The following is a 15,037-nucleotide window of genomic DNA, read 5'->3' as shown; positions in this document are numbered from 1 at the left end:
ACTTTGTTTCTATTCAAGTGATCATCGATCGCCCCCTTGAATGCCTCGATTGAAGCTGCCTCCACCATGCTAACAGTGAAAATGTTTTTCCTCCCATCAAATTTGCTTCTTTTGCTGATCAGTTTAAATCTGTGCCCTCTCATTCGCTATCCTTTTACAAATAGGAACAGTTTCTCCCAATCGACTCTTGTCCAGTCCTCTCACCTATCCTGCCACCTTCAATGATCTATTCACATATATACCAGGTTGCTCTGCTCCTTCACGCTCCTTAAGAATTGAACCTCTTATTTTATATTGTTTCACCATATCCTTCCTGCCAAAATACATCAACTGTGCCTTGTAAATTATAGAATCCTTACAGTGCTGAAAGAGGCTACTGCGACCCTTCAACAGGGCACCCTACTTAGGCCCCCACTCCCACCCAATTTCTGTAACCTCGCCTAATCTTTGGACTCTTAAGAGATAATTTAGCATGGCCTATTCACCCAAACTGCACATCTTGGGACTGGTGGGCAGGCTTTGGAGAGTTAGCAATGCCTTCCTTGCTGCCAGTCACAGATCTTTCAGCCACCTGGACATGGTGCGTGGCCGACAGCACATTCCTAAGTTCATGTCCGACATCCTCTCTCTCTCCAATCTGCAGATCCGTCACCGGAGAAGCAGAGGGTGCAGCAGGCAGCGGAGTGCTGCCGCAGCATATTGAAAGATGTCAACCAAGAGGTCCGAGAAACAGAGAATCTCCGGGTAAGGAGTTCCCCATGCACAGGTTACCACTGTGATATGCCACATTGGTCATTTTATAAAATGTCATGCGGGGTAGAATGGGCAGAGGAAAGGGAAGTTGCTGTTCTCCATGTGGGCCGAGTGTGAAACCACCGAGCATTGTTCACCAACTCACTTCAGGTCAGCAATACTGGCTCATTGCACTGTTAGAGGGGTCAGTGTTGAGAAAGTATTGCACAGTCAAAGGGTCAGTACTGAGGGAGTGCTGCACTGTCAGAGGGTCAGTACTGAGGGAGTGCTGCACAGTCAAAGGGTCAGTACTGAGGGAGTGCGGCACTGTCAGGGGTCAGTACTGAGGGAAGTGCTGCACTGTCAGAGGGTCAGTACTGAGGGAGTGCTGCACTGTCAGAGGGTCAGTACTGAGGGAGCGCTGCACTGTCAGATGGTCAGTACTGAGGGAGTGCTGCACTGTCAGTGGGTCAGTACTGAGGGAGTGCTGCACTGTGAGAGGGTCAGTACTGAGGGAGTGCTGCACTGTCAGAGGGTCAGTACAGAGGGAGTGCTGCACTGTGAGAGGGTCAGTACTGAGGGAGTGCTGCACTGTCAGAGGGGCAGTACTGAGGGAGTGCTGCACTGTCAGAGGGGCAGTACTGAGGGAGTGCTGCACTGTCAGAGGGGCAGTACTGAGGGAGTGCTGCACTGTGAGAGGGGCAGTACTGAGGGAGTGCTGCACTGTCAGAGGGGCAGTACTGAGGGAGTGCTGCACTGTCAGAGGGGCAGTACTGAGGGAGTGCTGCACTGTCAGAGGGGCAGTACTGAGGGAGGGCTGCACTGTCAGAGGGACAGTACTAAGGTAGTGCTGCACTGTTGGAGGTTCAGCACTGAGGGAGTGCTGCTGCACTGTTGGAGGTTCAGTACTGAGGGAGTGCTGCACTTTTAAGGGAGTAGGTACTCGGGGAGTGCTGTGGTGTTAGGAGAGTCAGTACTGAGGGAGTGCTGCACTGATTCATTACTGAGGGAGTGCAGCATTGTCAGACGGTAGGTACTGAGGGAGCGCTGCACTTTTGGGGTCAGTACTGAGACAGTACTGCATTGTCAGGGCAGTCAATACTGAGGGAGTACTGCACTGAGAGAGTCAGTACTGAGGGAGGAAAGTACACAGGCAGGTTTACTCTGAATCTAACTCCGTGTTGTACCTGTCCTGGGAGTGTTTGATGGGGACAATGTAGAGGGAGCTTTATTCTGTATCTAGCACCGTGCTGTACCTGTCCTGGGAGTGTTTGATGCAGACAGTGTTAAGTTCAGTATGTTCATATTAAAGTGTTTCTTGTGCTGTCTCTGATTTGGGTTCTAAGTAAGCTCTACCCTTGTTTCTCGCCAGCGACTGCACGATTACCAACGACGCCTGGACGTTTCGAATCTCAGGCAGAGCACTGACCAGGCCGTGGTCGATTTCAAGGTGAGCCTGGGAGGCGGGCAGGCATCTGCCAACAAGTCAGTCAGAAATCCCAGTGCCCTGCCAAATATGGGAGTGAGGCCAAGGAGCCCAGCTCTTGGACAGCGCTGTTAAAAGTTAAAGTGAAATGAAAATGAAACGAAAATCGCTTATTGTCACAAGTAGGCTTCAAATGAAGTTACTGTGAAAAGCCCCTAGTCGCCACATTCTGACGCCTGTTCGGGGAGGCTGGTCCGGAAATCAAACCCGCGCTACTGGCCTGCCTTGGTCTGCTTTCAAAGCCAACGATTTAGCCCTGGGCTAAACCAGCCCCAGTGCTGCAAGTTCAAGTGTGGGAGTGTTAGTTTTCGCCTCTGCCTCTGGGAGAGAAAAGGAGATAATCAGCCTTGATCCTTCATTGCTGCTAATGTGTGATGTTTCACTCGGAGGTGGGCATTTGTAACTGTGACTGGGATGCAACCTGGTTTAGCTCTGGTGCACTTGTCTGTCCAGCTGATACTCAGCTTATCCTGTCACGCGCAGCTTCAGACCATTACTGTGGAGAAAGAGGCTGTTCAGTCTATCAGTGCCTGCTCCGGAGAATCCAGGTAGTGCAGACAAAGCACCCACCCCCACTCGCCCTATCCCTGTAACCCTGTACACTGGTCATGGCCACTCCATCTAACCTACACATCTCTGGATTGTGGGAGGAAACCACACCCGAAGGAAACCCGTGGAAACAGAGGAAAATTGTGCAAATTCCACACAAACGGTCACCCAAGGCTGGAATCGAACTGTGGTGCCTGGCACTGTGAGGTGGCAGTGTTAACCACTGTGCTGCTCTCTTAAAGCAGTTCCATAACTCCCCATTGCCCAATGTTAATCCCACTCTGATCATACTGCTCCACTCTCTCCCCATAGCCCTGTGACAGCGGCAAATTAATCCCACTGCCCACCTTCTCCCCATACCCCTGTATAAATCCCACACAAACCCCACTGCCTACACTCTCTCCCGTGTGTGTTCCTCTGATTTAAATGTAGATTCTTGCAGCTGTCGATGGCAGTTTGAAGTGTGCAGTTTGCGGCCGGGGTATGGCTGGTTTTGGCAGGTGGGGGTTGGGCTGAGATCTAATCCATGGCGGTTATTAATTGGAAGCCTGTCTTTATCTTTTCGTTAGAACATCGACTTGACTCAGCGTCAGATGGTGCATGAGGGGCCACTAATCTGGAGGCTGACAAAGGAGAAGGCTATTGGTAAGTGAGAGGAAGGGGGCAAAAAAGGAGCTCTCTCTTGAGCAGCGTTGAACAGTATGAGACTGAGCAAGGTACAAGTCCCAGTGAGAGACAGTGGCCTGGATTTGAGACTCGCAATTATAGGCCATCTCTGCCAAGGTCTGTGTCTCCATTGCTAAGGGGCTTGGTAAATGTGGCTTTTGAAGGGACTTGGCTACTTCAGATTGAGAGTTTTCCTTTAATAAGGGTCTCGTTTACAGTCAGCTTGGCAGGGTTATGTGTGGGGGTTATCTACCCCCGCCTCTGTCCCCCCCCCCCCCCACCTCTGTGTCCATCCCCCTCCCTTGCCTCGCCTCCGTGTCCGTCCCCCTCCCCCTCCTCTGTGTCCCTCCCCCTCCTCGGTGTCCATCCCCCTCCCCCGCCTCGCCTCCGTGTCCGTCCCCCTCCCCCTCCTCGGTGTCCATCCCCCGCCTCGCCTCCGTGTCCGTCCCCCTCCCCCTCCTCTGTGTCCATCCCCCGCCTCGCCTCCGTGTCCGTCCCCCTCCTCCGTGTCCGTCCCCCTCCTCCGTGTCCGTCCCCCTCCTCTGTGTCCGTCCCCCTCCTCTGTGTCCGTCCCCCTCCTCTGTGTCCGTCCCCCTCCTCTGTGTCCGTCCCCCTCCTCTGTGTCCGTCCCCCTCCTCCGTGTCCGTCCCCCTCCTCTGTGTCCGTCCTCCTCCTCTGTGTCCGTCCCCCTCCTCCGTGTCCCTCCTCCGTGTCCGTCCCCCTCCTCTGTGTCCCCCTCCTCTGTGTACGCCTCCTCTGTGTCCCCCTCCTCTGTGTACGCCTCCTCTGTGTCCCCCTCCTCTGTGTCCGCCTCCTCTGTGTCCCCCTCCTCTGTGTCCGTCCCCCTCCTCTGTGTCCGTCCCCCTCCTCTGTGTCCGTCCCCCTCCTCTGTGTCCGTCCCCCTCCTCTGTGTCCGTCCCCCTCCTCTGTGTCCGTCCCCCTCCTCTGTGTCCGGTCCCCCTCCTCTGTGTCCGTCCCCCTCCTCTGTGTCCGTCCCCCTCCTCTGTGTCCGTCCCCTCCTCTGTGTCCGTCCCCCTCCTCTGTGTCCGTCCCCCTCCTCTGTGTCCGTCCCCCTCCTCTGTGTCCGTCCCCCTCCTCTGTGTCCGTCCCCCTCCTCTGTGTCCGTCCCCTCCTCTGTGTCCGTCCCCCTCCTCTGTGTCCGTCCCCCTCCTCTGTGTCCGTCCCCCTCCTCTGTGTCCGTCCCCCTCCTCTGGGTCCGTCCCCCTCCTCTGTGTCCGTCCCCCTCCTCTGTGTCCGTCCCCCTCCTCTGTGTCCGTCCCCCTCCTCTGTGTCCGTCCCCCTCCTCTGTGTCCGTCCCCCTCCTCTGTGTCCGTCCCCCTCCTCTGTGTCCGTCCCCCTCCTCTGTGTCCGTCCCCCTCCTCTGTGTCCGTCCCCCTCCTCTGTGTCCGTCCCCCTCCTCTGTGTCCGTCCCCCTCCTCTGTGTCCGTCCCCCTCCTCTGTGTCCGTCCCCCTCCTCTGTGTCCGTCCCCCTCCTCTGTGTCCGTCCCCCTCCTCTGTGTCCGTCCCCCTCCTCTGTGTCCGTCCCCCTCCTCTGTGTCCGTCCCCCTCCTCTGTGTCCGTCCCCCTCCTCTGTGTCCGTCCCCCTCCTCTGTGTCCGTCCCCCTCCTCTGTGTCCGTCCCCCTCCTCTGTGTCCGTCCCCCTCCTCTGTGTCCGTCCCCCTCCTCTGTGTCCGTCCCCCTCCTCTGTGTCCGTCCCCCTCCTCTGTGTCCGTCCCCCTCCTCTGTGTCCGTCCCCCCCCTCTGTGTCCGTCCCCCTCCTCTGTGTCCGTCCCCCTCCTCTGTGTCCGTCCCCCTCCTCTGTGTCCGTCCCCCTCCTCTGTGTCCGTCCCCCTCCTCTGTGTCCGTCCCCCTCCTCTGTGTCCGTCCCCCTCCTCTGTGTCCGTCCCCCTCCTCTGTGTCCGTCCCCCTCCTCTGTGTCCGTCCCCCTCCTCTGTGTCCGTCCCCCTCCTCTGTGTCCGTCCCCCTCCTCTGTGTCCGTCCCCCTCCTCTGTGTCCGTCCCCCTCCTCTGTGTCCGTCCCCCTCCTCTGTGTCCGTCCCCCTCCTCTGTGTCCGTCCCCCTCCTCTGTGTCCGTCCCCCTCCTCTGTGTCCGTCCCCCTCCTCTGTGTCCGTCCCCCTCCTCTGTGTCCGTCCCCTCCTCTGTGTCCGTCCCCCTCCTCCGTGTCCGTCCCCCTCCTCCGTGTCCGTCCCCCTCCTCCGTGTCCGTCCCCCTCCTCCGTGTCCGTCCCCCTCCTCCGTGTCCGTCCCCCTCCTCCGTGTCCGTCCCCCTCCTCCGTGTCCGTCCCCCTCCTCCGTGTCCCTCCCCCTCCTCCGTGTCCCTCCCCCTCCTCCGTGTCCCTCCCCCTCCTCCGTGTCCCTCCCCCTCCTCCGTGTCCCTCCCCTCCTCCGTGTCCCTCCCCCTCCTCCGTGTCCCTCCCCCTCCTCCGTGTCCCTCCCCCTCCTCCGTGTCCCTCCCCCTCCTCCGTGTCCCTCCCCCTCCTCCGTGTCCCTCCCCCTCCTCCGTGTCCCTCCCCCTCCTCCGTGTCCCTCCCCCTCCTCCGTGTCCCTCCCCCTCCTCCGTGTCCCTCCCCCTCCTCGGTGTCCCTCCCCCCTCCCCTTCCTCACCTCCATGGTCCCCTACCCCACCCTGTCCTTTCCCTGACACACTCTGCTGCTCCTTACTCTGACACATAAGAAATAGGAGCAGGATTCAGCAATTCAGCCCCTTCTGCCCACTTCTCAATTCTATATGATCACAGCTGATCTCATCTCAGCCCCAACTCCACTTTCCTGCCCGTTCTCCCTCACTCTTCAACTCATTACTAATTAACAATCTGTCTACCTGGTCCTTACATTTACTTAAAAGTCCTGCATGCACCACACTCTGGGGTCGTGAATTCCACAGCCCTTTGAGAAGCAATTTCTCCTCATCTGTTTTCAATCTGCTGCCCCTTATCCTAAACTATAACCTCTCGTTCTGGATTGTTCCACAAGAGGGAGCATCCCCTGTATGTCTACTTTGGCAAAACCTTTTATCATCTTATATACCTCAAGTTAGATCTCCTCTCATTCTTCTTAACTCGAGAGAGTATAGGCCTAAACTCAGATTATCATAGAAATTACAGTGCAGAAGGAGGCCATTCGGCCCATCAAGTCTGCACCGGTTCTTGGAAAGAGCACCCTACCCAAGGTCAACACCTCCACCCTATCCCTATAACTCAGTAACCCCACCCAACACTAAAAGCAATTTTGGACACTAAGGGCAATTTATCATGGCCAATCCACCTAACCTGCACATCTTTGGACTGTGGGAGGAAACCCACGCACGCACGGGGAGAACGTGCAGACTCCGCACAGACAGTGACCCAAGCCGGAATCGAACCTGGGACCCTGGAGCTCTGAAGCAATTGTGCTAGCCACAATGCTACCGTGCTGCCCTAAACTGCTCAATGTTTTTTTCATAAGACAAACCTCTCATCTCCGGAATCAAACCTCTGAACTGCCCCAAATGCAACTACATCCCTCTTCAAAACGGCACAGCACTTCAGCTGTGGTCTCACCAATGCCTTGTACAGTTGCAGTAACACCTCCCTATTTTTATACTCTATTCCTTTCGTAATAAAGGCCAAAATTCCATCTGCCTTTCTTATTTCCTGCTGTACCTTTATACTATTTTTTGTGATTCATCCACAAGGACATCCAGATCCCTCTGCACCAAAACACTCTGAAGTTTCTCTCTATTTAAGTAATAAGTTGCCTTTCTATTTTTCCGACCAAAATGGATGACCTCACACTTACCTACGTTAAACTCCATCTGCCAAATTTTGGCCCACTCACCTAACCTATCCATATGAATGTTTAAGGTTCTTATTTCCTCATTGCAACTTACTGTTCCACCTATTTTAGTGTCATCTGCAAATTTGGCTATTGTACCTTCTATTCTTACGTCCAGGTCATTAATATATATTGTAAATAGTTGGGACCCGAGGACTGAACCGTGTGGCACCCCACTACTTTTACCGATGCACCATAGAAAGCATCCTATCTGGCTGCATCACAGTCTGGTATGGCAACTGCTCAGCCCAAGACAGTAAGAAACTACAAAGAGTTGTGAACACAGCCCAGACCATCCCGCGAACCCGCCTCCCATCCATTGATTCTGTACACACCTACCACTGCCTTGGGAAAGCGGGAGGTATAATCAAAGATCCCTTCCACCCAGCATATTTGGGCAGCAGGGTAGCATGGTGGTTAGCATAAATGCTTCACAGTTCCAGGTTCGATTCCCAGCTGGGTCACTGTCTGTGTGGAGTCTGCACGTCCTCCCCCTGTGTGCGTGGGTTTCCTCCGGGTGCTCCGGTTTCCTCCCACAGTCCAAAGATGTGCGTGGATTGGCCATGCTAAATTGCCCGTAGTATCCTAATAAAAGTAAGGTTAAGGGGGGGTTGTTGGGTTACGGGTATAGGGTGGATACGTGGGTTTGAGTAGGGTGATCATGGCTCGGCACAACATTGAGGGCCGAAGGGCCTGTTCTGTGCTGTACTGTTCTATGTTCTATGTTCTATATTCACTCTTCCAACTTCTTCCATCGGGCAGGACATACAAAAGTCTGAGAACAATAGATTCAAAAATAGATTCTTTCCCGCTGTTACCAGACTTCTGAATCACCCTCTTATGGACAGATCTGATCTCTTCACACATCTTCTCTACAGAGTAGTACTGCACTCGTGTGCTTTACCCGATACCTTGTGTCTATGTATTTGCATTGTGTATTTATGCATCCCCTATTTTTTTCATGTATGATAATGTTTATTATTGTCACAAGTAGGCTTACCTTAAGACTGCAATGAAGTTACTGTGAAAAGCCCTAGTCGCCACATTTCCGGCGCCTGTTCCGGTACACTGAGGGAGAATTCAGAATGTCCAAATTACCTAACAGCACATCTTTTGGGACTTATGGGAGGAAGCCGGAGCACCCGGCGGAAACCCACAGTCACGGGGAGAACTTGCAGACTCTGCACAGACAGTGACCAAGCTGGGAATCAAACCTGGTCCCTGGCGTTGTGAAGCAACAGTACTAGCTGCTGTGCTACTGCGCCACCCATGAAATGATCTGTCTGGACTGTATGCAGAATAATGCTTTTCACTGTACCTCGGTACATGTGACAATAAGCAATTCCAATCCACTAGTTACATCTTGCCAACCAGAAAAAGACACATTAATCCCAACTGTTCTGTCGGTTAGCCAGTCTTCTATCCAAGTGAATAAATTACTCCGAACCCCATATGTATTAACCTGTAATGCGACGCCTTATCAAATGTGTACTGGAAGTCCAGACATACTACACCTGCAGCATCCTAATTTTCCACTTGGTTTGTTACATCTTGAAAGAACACTAGCAAATTAGTCAAACACAATTTACGCTTCATAAAACCATGCTGACTGATGGATTTCATTTTGACTTTCTAAATGTCCTGTTATTACTTCCTTAATAATGGATCCTAACAATTTCCCAATGTGTTAAACTAACTGGTCTATAGCTTCCTACTTTCTGCCCCCCCCCCCCCCCCCTTTTTGAATAATCCACTGGAACATTTCCCGCATCCAGGGAATTACCGAATTTTATAACCAATGGATCCACTATCCCCACTTCCACTTCTTTTAAGATGCTAGGACGTAGGCCATCAGGCCCTGGGGACCTGTCTGCCTTCAATTCCAATAGTTGGTTTAGTACATTTACCCCACCCTTTCATTACCACTGCATTACCTGTTACTTTTAGGATGGTACTAGTGTCCTTTACCATGGAAACTCATTCTCTCTCTGTGTCTCTCTCAGATGTCCACGTGCTGTTACTGGATGATATCCTGGTCTTGATGCAGAAAGTGGACGACAAAATGGTGTTGAAGTGTCACAGCAAGAACTCAGTTGGGGGGTCCATGCTCTGCCCTGTCATCAGACTCGGCAGCCTGCTCGCGCGGGACGTCGCCACAGGTGGGCCACATCGTCACGGGGATGGGTGGGGCGAACGAGCTGATGTTTCTTTCATTCATTCAGGGAATACGAGTGACATTGGCAATGTCAGCATTTATTACCCACTCCAAATTGCCCTCGAGACCGGTGGTGACAAGCTGCTGCCGTCAATACAACTGAGTGGCTTGCTGGGCCATTCCCGAGGAGGGTCAAAAGTCTGGAGTCTCACTGAGGCCAGACCGGGTAAAGGCAGCAGATTTCTCTGTACCAGGTACTACTCTGGCTTGGCTGCCATAAATTCAAGCTGACTCTGCCACGTGGTACTGAGGCCAGTGCTGTACTGTTGGAGTTGCCAACTTTCAGATAAGGTATTAAACTGAGGATTTGTCTTCACTACAAAAGTAAGAGCTCATGGTGTAGAGGGTAATAGCACTGATCGAGAACTGGTGAGCTAACGGGAAACAGAGTAGCATAAATGAGCCATTTGAGACGAGACGAGTGGTGTGCCAAAGGGATCAGGGCTAGAGCCTCAACTATTACAATTCATCGCAAGGGATGAACGGTCTGAAGGTACAGCTGCCAAATTTGCTGATCACTCAAAGACAGGTAGGAAATTGAGTTGTGACGAGGGCTTTACGGGGCCTGCAAAGGGTTCCAGATGTCAAGTGAGTGGATAAAAATTGGACAAGCAGAGTATAATGTGGGAAAATGTGAACTTGTCCACTTTGGCGAGAAGAATAGAAAAGCAGCAAGTTATTTAAATGGGGGAGGGATTGGAGAACTCTTGAGGGGCAGAGGGATCTGGTTGTCCTGGTACATGAGTCAGGAATAGCTAGTATTCCGGTACAAGTGATAAGACAAATGAAATGGTGTCGTTTATTGCAAGGGAGAATGGAATACAAAAGTAGGGGTCTGATAACTGAGATGAAGAGGGTATCCTCCGAAGAAAGGTTGGACAGGCTGGATCTTCATCCATTGGAGTTGAGAAGAGTGAGAGGCGATCTTATTGAAATACATTAGATCCTGAGAGAGACTGGACAGAGTGGAGAATAAAGGCTCTCCTATTTAAGACGGAGATGAGGAGCAATTTTTCTCTTGGAGGGTCTCGAGTCTTTTGTACTCTCTTCCCCAGAGAATGGTGGAGGCTGGGTCAGTAGATGCGGTTTAGGCAGAGTTCGATAGATTCTTGATTCACAACGGGGGTGGTGAAAGGTTATCGGGGATAGGCAGGATTGTGGGGTTGAGGTTACAATCAGATCAGCCATGATCTTATTAAATGGCTGAACATGCTCAAAGGGCCAATTTAAAAATAAATTCACTTGGGGGGTGTGGGTGGTCACTGGCTGGAACCTCATTTGTTCCCCATCCCTAATTGCCCCTGGAGAAGCTGGTGGTGAGCTGCCTTGAACCGCTGCAGTTCAAGAGGTATAGGTACATGCAGCGTCCAGTTAGGGAGTGAGTTCCAGGATTTCAACCTAGTGATGGTGAAGGAACAACCGATATATTTGCAAGTCAGGATGGTGAGGGATTTGGAGGGGAACCTCCAGGTGGTGGAGTTCCCAGGTATCTGCTGCCCATGTCCTTCTAGATGATAGAAGTCACCAGTTTTGAAGGTGCTGCCTGAGGAGCCTTGGTGAGTTGCTTGTAGATGGTACACATGGCTGATACTGTGCATCGGTGCTGGAAGGAGTGAATGTTTGTGGAAAGGGTACCAATAAAGTGAGGCTGCTTTGTCCTAGTTGGTGTCGAGCTTCTTGAGTGTTGTTGGATCTGCACTCATCCAGGCAAGTGGAGAGTATTCCAACGGCCTACACCTGCTCCTAATTCATATGTTGGCACAGTAGTCCCCCGTTATACCGCGTTCCGCAATACCGCGGTTCGCGATATACCGCGGGGGGGCTTATGGACCCCAACTGTCAGTTGTGTCAATTTCAGCGGCCGGCTCACTTTGATCCGGAGAGGGAAGCTGCTCTCTCACTGAAACAATCAGCCGGCCGCTGAAATTGACACTGCCGGCTGCTTTCTCCCTCCAATCAGAAACATTAAAACTTAAAAGTTGGATTGGAGGGAGAGAGCAGCCGGCAGTGTCAATTTCAGCGGCCGGCTGATTGTTTCAGTGAGAGAGCAGCTTCCCTCTCCGGATCAAAGTGAGCTGGCCGCTGAAATTGACACTGCCCGCTGCTCTCTCCCTCCAATCCAACTTTTAAGTTTTAATGTTTCTGATTGGGGGGAGAGAGCAGCGGGCAGTGTCAATTTCAGCGGCCAGCTCACTTTGATCCGGAGAGGGAAGCTGCTCTCTCACTGAAACAATCAGCCGGCCGCTGAAATTGACACTGCCCGCTGCTCTCTCCCTCCAATCAGTACCCCAGCAGCCACAGCCTGAACCCCAGCAGCCACAGTACCCCAGCAGCCACAGCCTGGACCCCAGCAGCCACTGCCTGTACCCCAGGAGCCACGGCCTGTACCCCAGGAGCCACAGCCTGAAGCCCAGCAGCCACGGCCTGTACCCCAGCAGCCACAGCCTGAACCCCAGCAGCCACAGCCTGAACCCCAGCAGCCACAGCCTGAACCCCAGCAGCCACAGTACCCCAGCAGCCACAGCCTGTACCCCAGCAGCCACAGCCTGTACCCCAGCAGCCACAGCCTGTACCCCAGCAATCACAGCCTGAACCCCAGCTACAGAGGGGAGGGGCGATGTGAGACCATGCTGGTCTTGCAGAGGCCCGTATGACCTCCTCCTGTATTCTCTGCTCTCTCCCTCCAATCAGCCGGCAGTGTCAATTTCAGCGGCCGGCTCACTTTGATCCGGAGAGGGAAGCTGCTCTCTCACTGAAGCAATCAGCCGGCCGCTGAAATTGACACTGCCGGCTGCTCTCTCCCTCCAATCAGAAACATTAAAACTTAAAAGTTGGATTGGAGGGAGTGAGCAGCCGGCAGTGTCAATTTCAGCGGCCGGCTGATTGTTTCAGTGAGAGAGCAGCTTCCCTCTCCGGATCAAAGTGAGCCAGCCGCTGAAATTGACTCTGTTTTAATTAGATCCACGATGGGGGTTTTAAATTTATTTAAAAATCTATACTAGCGCTTCCCATTGTGAGTCTACGGGGGTCTGACCTCTCCCCCCGCCCCCCGTAGACTCTCAATGGGAAGCGCTAGCATAGATTTTTAAATAAATTTAAAACCCCCATCGTGGATATCCGCGGCTCGGTTGCAACGCGGGTGGCTGTCTTGGACCCCAACACCCGCGTTATAAAGGGGGACTACTGTATTTTCACATCTACCTGCTCGGGTGGCTATACATGACCTTGCGGCACGATTTGGAGGGAGAGCAGGATGTGCTCCCTGGTAGCCAGTGTTTATGATACGTGTGTGCTTGCCCTGCTAAACAATTGATGATCTGTCCTTGTGAAGCACTGTCCTTTACAAAAGCCTGTTCTTGTGTTGCAGACCGCAAGGCGTTCTTCGTCCTGTATCAGACCGCCACCGGTGCGCAGATTTATGAGCTGGTGGCACAGACGGTCTCCGAGAGGAGAAGGTGAACCGGGTGGGCAAATCCCATTTGGGCCAGGGGTGAGGTGGGGCACTGGCGATCAGCTACCCGTGGCTTTCGATCGCGACAAGGGGCAGAGATGAAAGGGTGGAGAGGGCGTGAAAAGAATCACCCAGACCTCCAGAACAGTAGGCCGTCCCCTACCCTGAGAGATTGCTGGGAGGTGGGAGTGGGACACAGAGGGGACATGGAATGTATTTCATTTTGGTCAAATAGCCCATTGAATCCTGCGCAGCAAATCGAGCTGCCGTTTTGGTGGGTCATTGCTCTGAGTGAGCCGGGGTGGGCAGGGGGAACGCGCAGACAAACACCAAGTGAGACACGAGCTTTCAGTGTTACGGACAATGACTGAACCTCCCACTTGTTCCTGTGATTCCCACAGCTGGTGTGAAAAGATCCTGAGCACGCAGGATGCCCTCAAGCAGCTGAAACCCTCACTATTGGGCAGGAACAGTCTGGTGCCACCCGCAACCAACATGCCCCTGAGTCCCACGTAAGTCTCTCAGCAACTTGGGAACTGTCGGAGGTAAAGAGGGAGGTGAGCAATCCGAGGGCAATCAGAAATGCCCTTGAAAATGCTAATAAACTACTTGGGTTGATTACCAAGGGATAGTGAATTCAAAAGGTGTGAGGTTATGTTAAACCTGAAAGAGAGAGAGAGCGGCCGCAGGGAAAGAGAGAGAGAGAGCGAGGCGCAAGGAGGGAGAGAGAGAGAGAGTAGCCCTCAGGGAGGGGGAGAGAGAGAGAGAACGGACATCAGGGAGGGGGAGAGAGCAGCCCGCAGGGAGGGGGAGGGAGAGAGAGAACGGACCGCAGGGAGGGAGCGAGAGAGCAGCCCGCAGGGAGGGAGAGAAAGAGCGGCCCGCAGGGAGGGGGAGAGAGTGGCCCACAGGAATGGGAGAGAGAGAGCAGGCCGCAGGGAATGAGAGTGAGCGGCCCGCAAGAATAGGGGAAAGAGAGAGCGGGCCGCAGGGACGGAGAGAGAGAGCGAAAGTGGGCCTCGGAGAAAGAGAGAGCGAAAGTGGGCCTCGGAGAAAGAGAGAGCTAACGGGACTCAGAGAGAGAGAGCGGACCGCGGGGAGAGAGGGAGAGCGAGCGGCCCGCAGGAGAGAGGGAGAACGAGGGGGCTGTAGGGAGGGAGAGAGAAAGAAAGAGCAAGCGGGCCGTAGGGAGGGAGAGAGAGATCGAGCAAGCGGGGTGGAGGGAGGGAGAGAGAGAGAGCGAGTGGGCCGTAGGGAGGGACGGAGAGAGAGTGAGTGAGCGGGCCGTAGGGAGGGAGAGAGATAGCGAGCGGGCGTAGGGAGGGAGGGAGAGAGAGAGAGAGAGCAAGCGGGCCGTAGGGAGGGAGAGAGCGAGCGAGCGGGCCGTAGGAAGGGAGAGAGAGCGAGCGAGCAGGCCGTAGGGAGGGAGAGAGAGCGAGCCGGCCGTAGGGAGAGAGAGAGACAGAGCGAGCTGGCTGTAGGGAGGGAGAGAGAGAGAGAGCGGGCCGTAGGGAGGGAGAGAGAGCGAGCGGGCTGTAGGGAGGGAGGGAGAGAGAGCGAGCGGGCTGTAGGGAGGGAGGGAGAGAGAGCGAGCGGGCTGTAGGGAGGGAGAGAGAGAGAGAGCGAGCGGGCCGTAGGGAGGGAGGGAGAGAGAGAGAGAGAGCAAGCGGGCCGTAGGGAGGGAGAGAGCGAGCGAGCGGGCCGTAGGGAGGGAGAGAGAGAGCAAGCGGGCCGTAGGGAGGGAGAGAGCGAGCGAGCGGGCCGTAGGGAGGGAGAGAGAGAGAGAGAGCAAGCGGGCCGTAGGGACGGAGAGAGCGAGCGAGCGGGCCGTAGGAAGGGAGAGAGAGCGAGCGAGCCGGCCGTAGGGAGGGAGAGAGAGCGAGCCGGCCGTAGGGAGAGAGAGAGAGAGACAGAGCGAGCTGGCTGTAGGGAGCGAGAGAGAGAGAGAGAGCGGGCTGTAGGGAGCGAGAGAGAGAGAGAGCGGGCTGTAGGACGGGAGAGAGAGAGAGAGAGCGGGCCGTAGGGAGGGAGAGAGAGACAGCGAGCGGGCTGTAGGGAGGGAGGGAGAGAGAGCGAGCGGGCTGTAGGGAGGGAGGGAGATAGAG

The 15,037-nt window shown here is 54.4% G+C and overlaps 1 protein-coding gene across 1 annotated transcript; it reads left to right on the top strand.

Annotated features, from left to right (window-relative positions):
* Window positions 1–632: 632 nt before the first annotated feature.
* On the top strand, window positions 633–13,448 carry LOC119974292 (rho guanine nucleotide exchange factor 1-like). Its single transcript, XM_038813064.1, has 6 exons — window positions 633–744; window positions 2,105–2,182; window positions 3,337–3,412; window positions 9,270–9,425; window positions 12,849–12,936; window positions 13,334–13,448. The coding sequence occupies exons 3-6, from the start codon at window positions 3,361–3,363 to the stop codon at window positions 13,446–13,448; spliced, it is 411 nt and encodes a 136-aa protein (XP_038668992.1). The 5' UTR covers window positions 633–744; window positions 2,105–2,182; window positions 3,337–3,360.
* The last annotated feature ends 1,589 nt before the right edge of the window (window positions 13,449–15,037 follow it).

Source organism: Scyliorhinus canicula, chromosome 12, assembly GCF_902713615.1.
Source record: "Scyliorhinus canicula chromosome 12, sScyCan1.1, whole genome shotgun sequence".
NCBI classification, from domain to species: domain Eukaryota; kingdom Metazoa; phylum Chordata; class Chondrichthyes; order Carcharhiniformes; family Scyliorhinidae; genus Scyliorhinus; species Scyliorhinus canicula.
The sequence above is the reverse complement of the archived record's forward strand: the minus strand, read 5'-3'. Positions and strand labels throughout refer to the sequence as shown.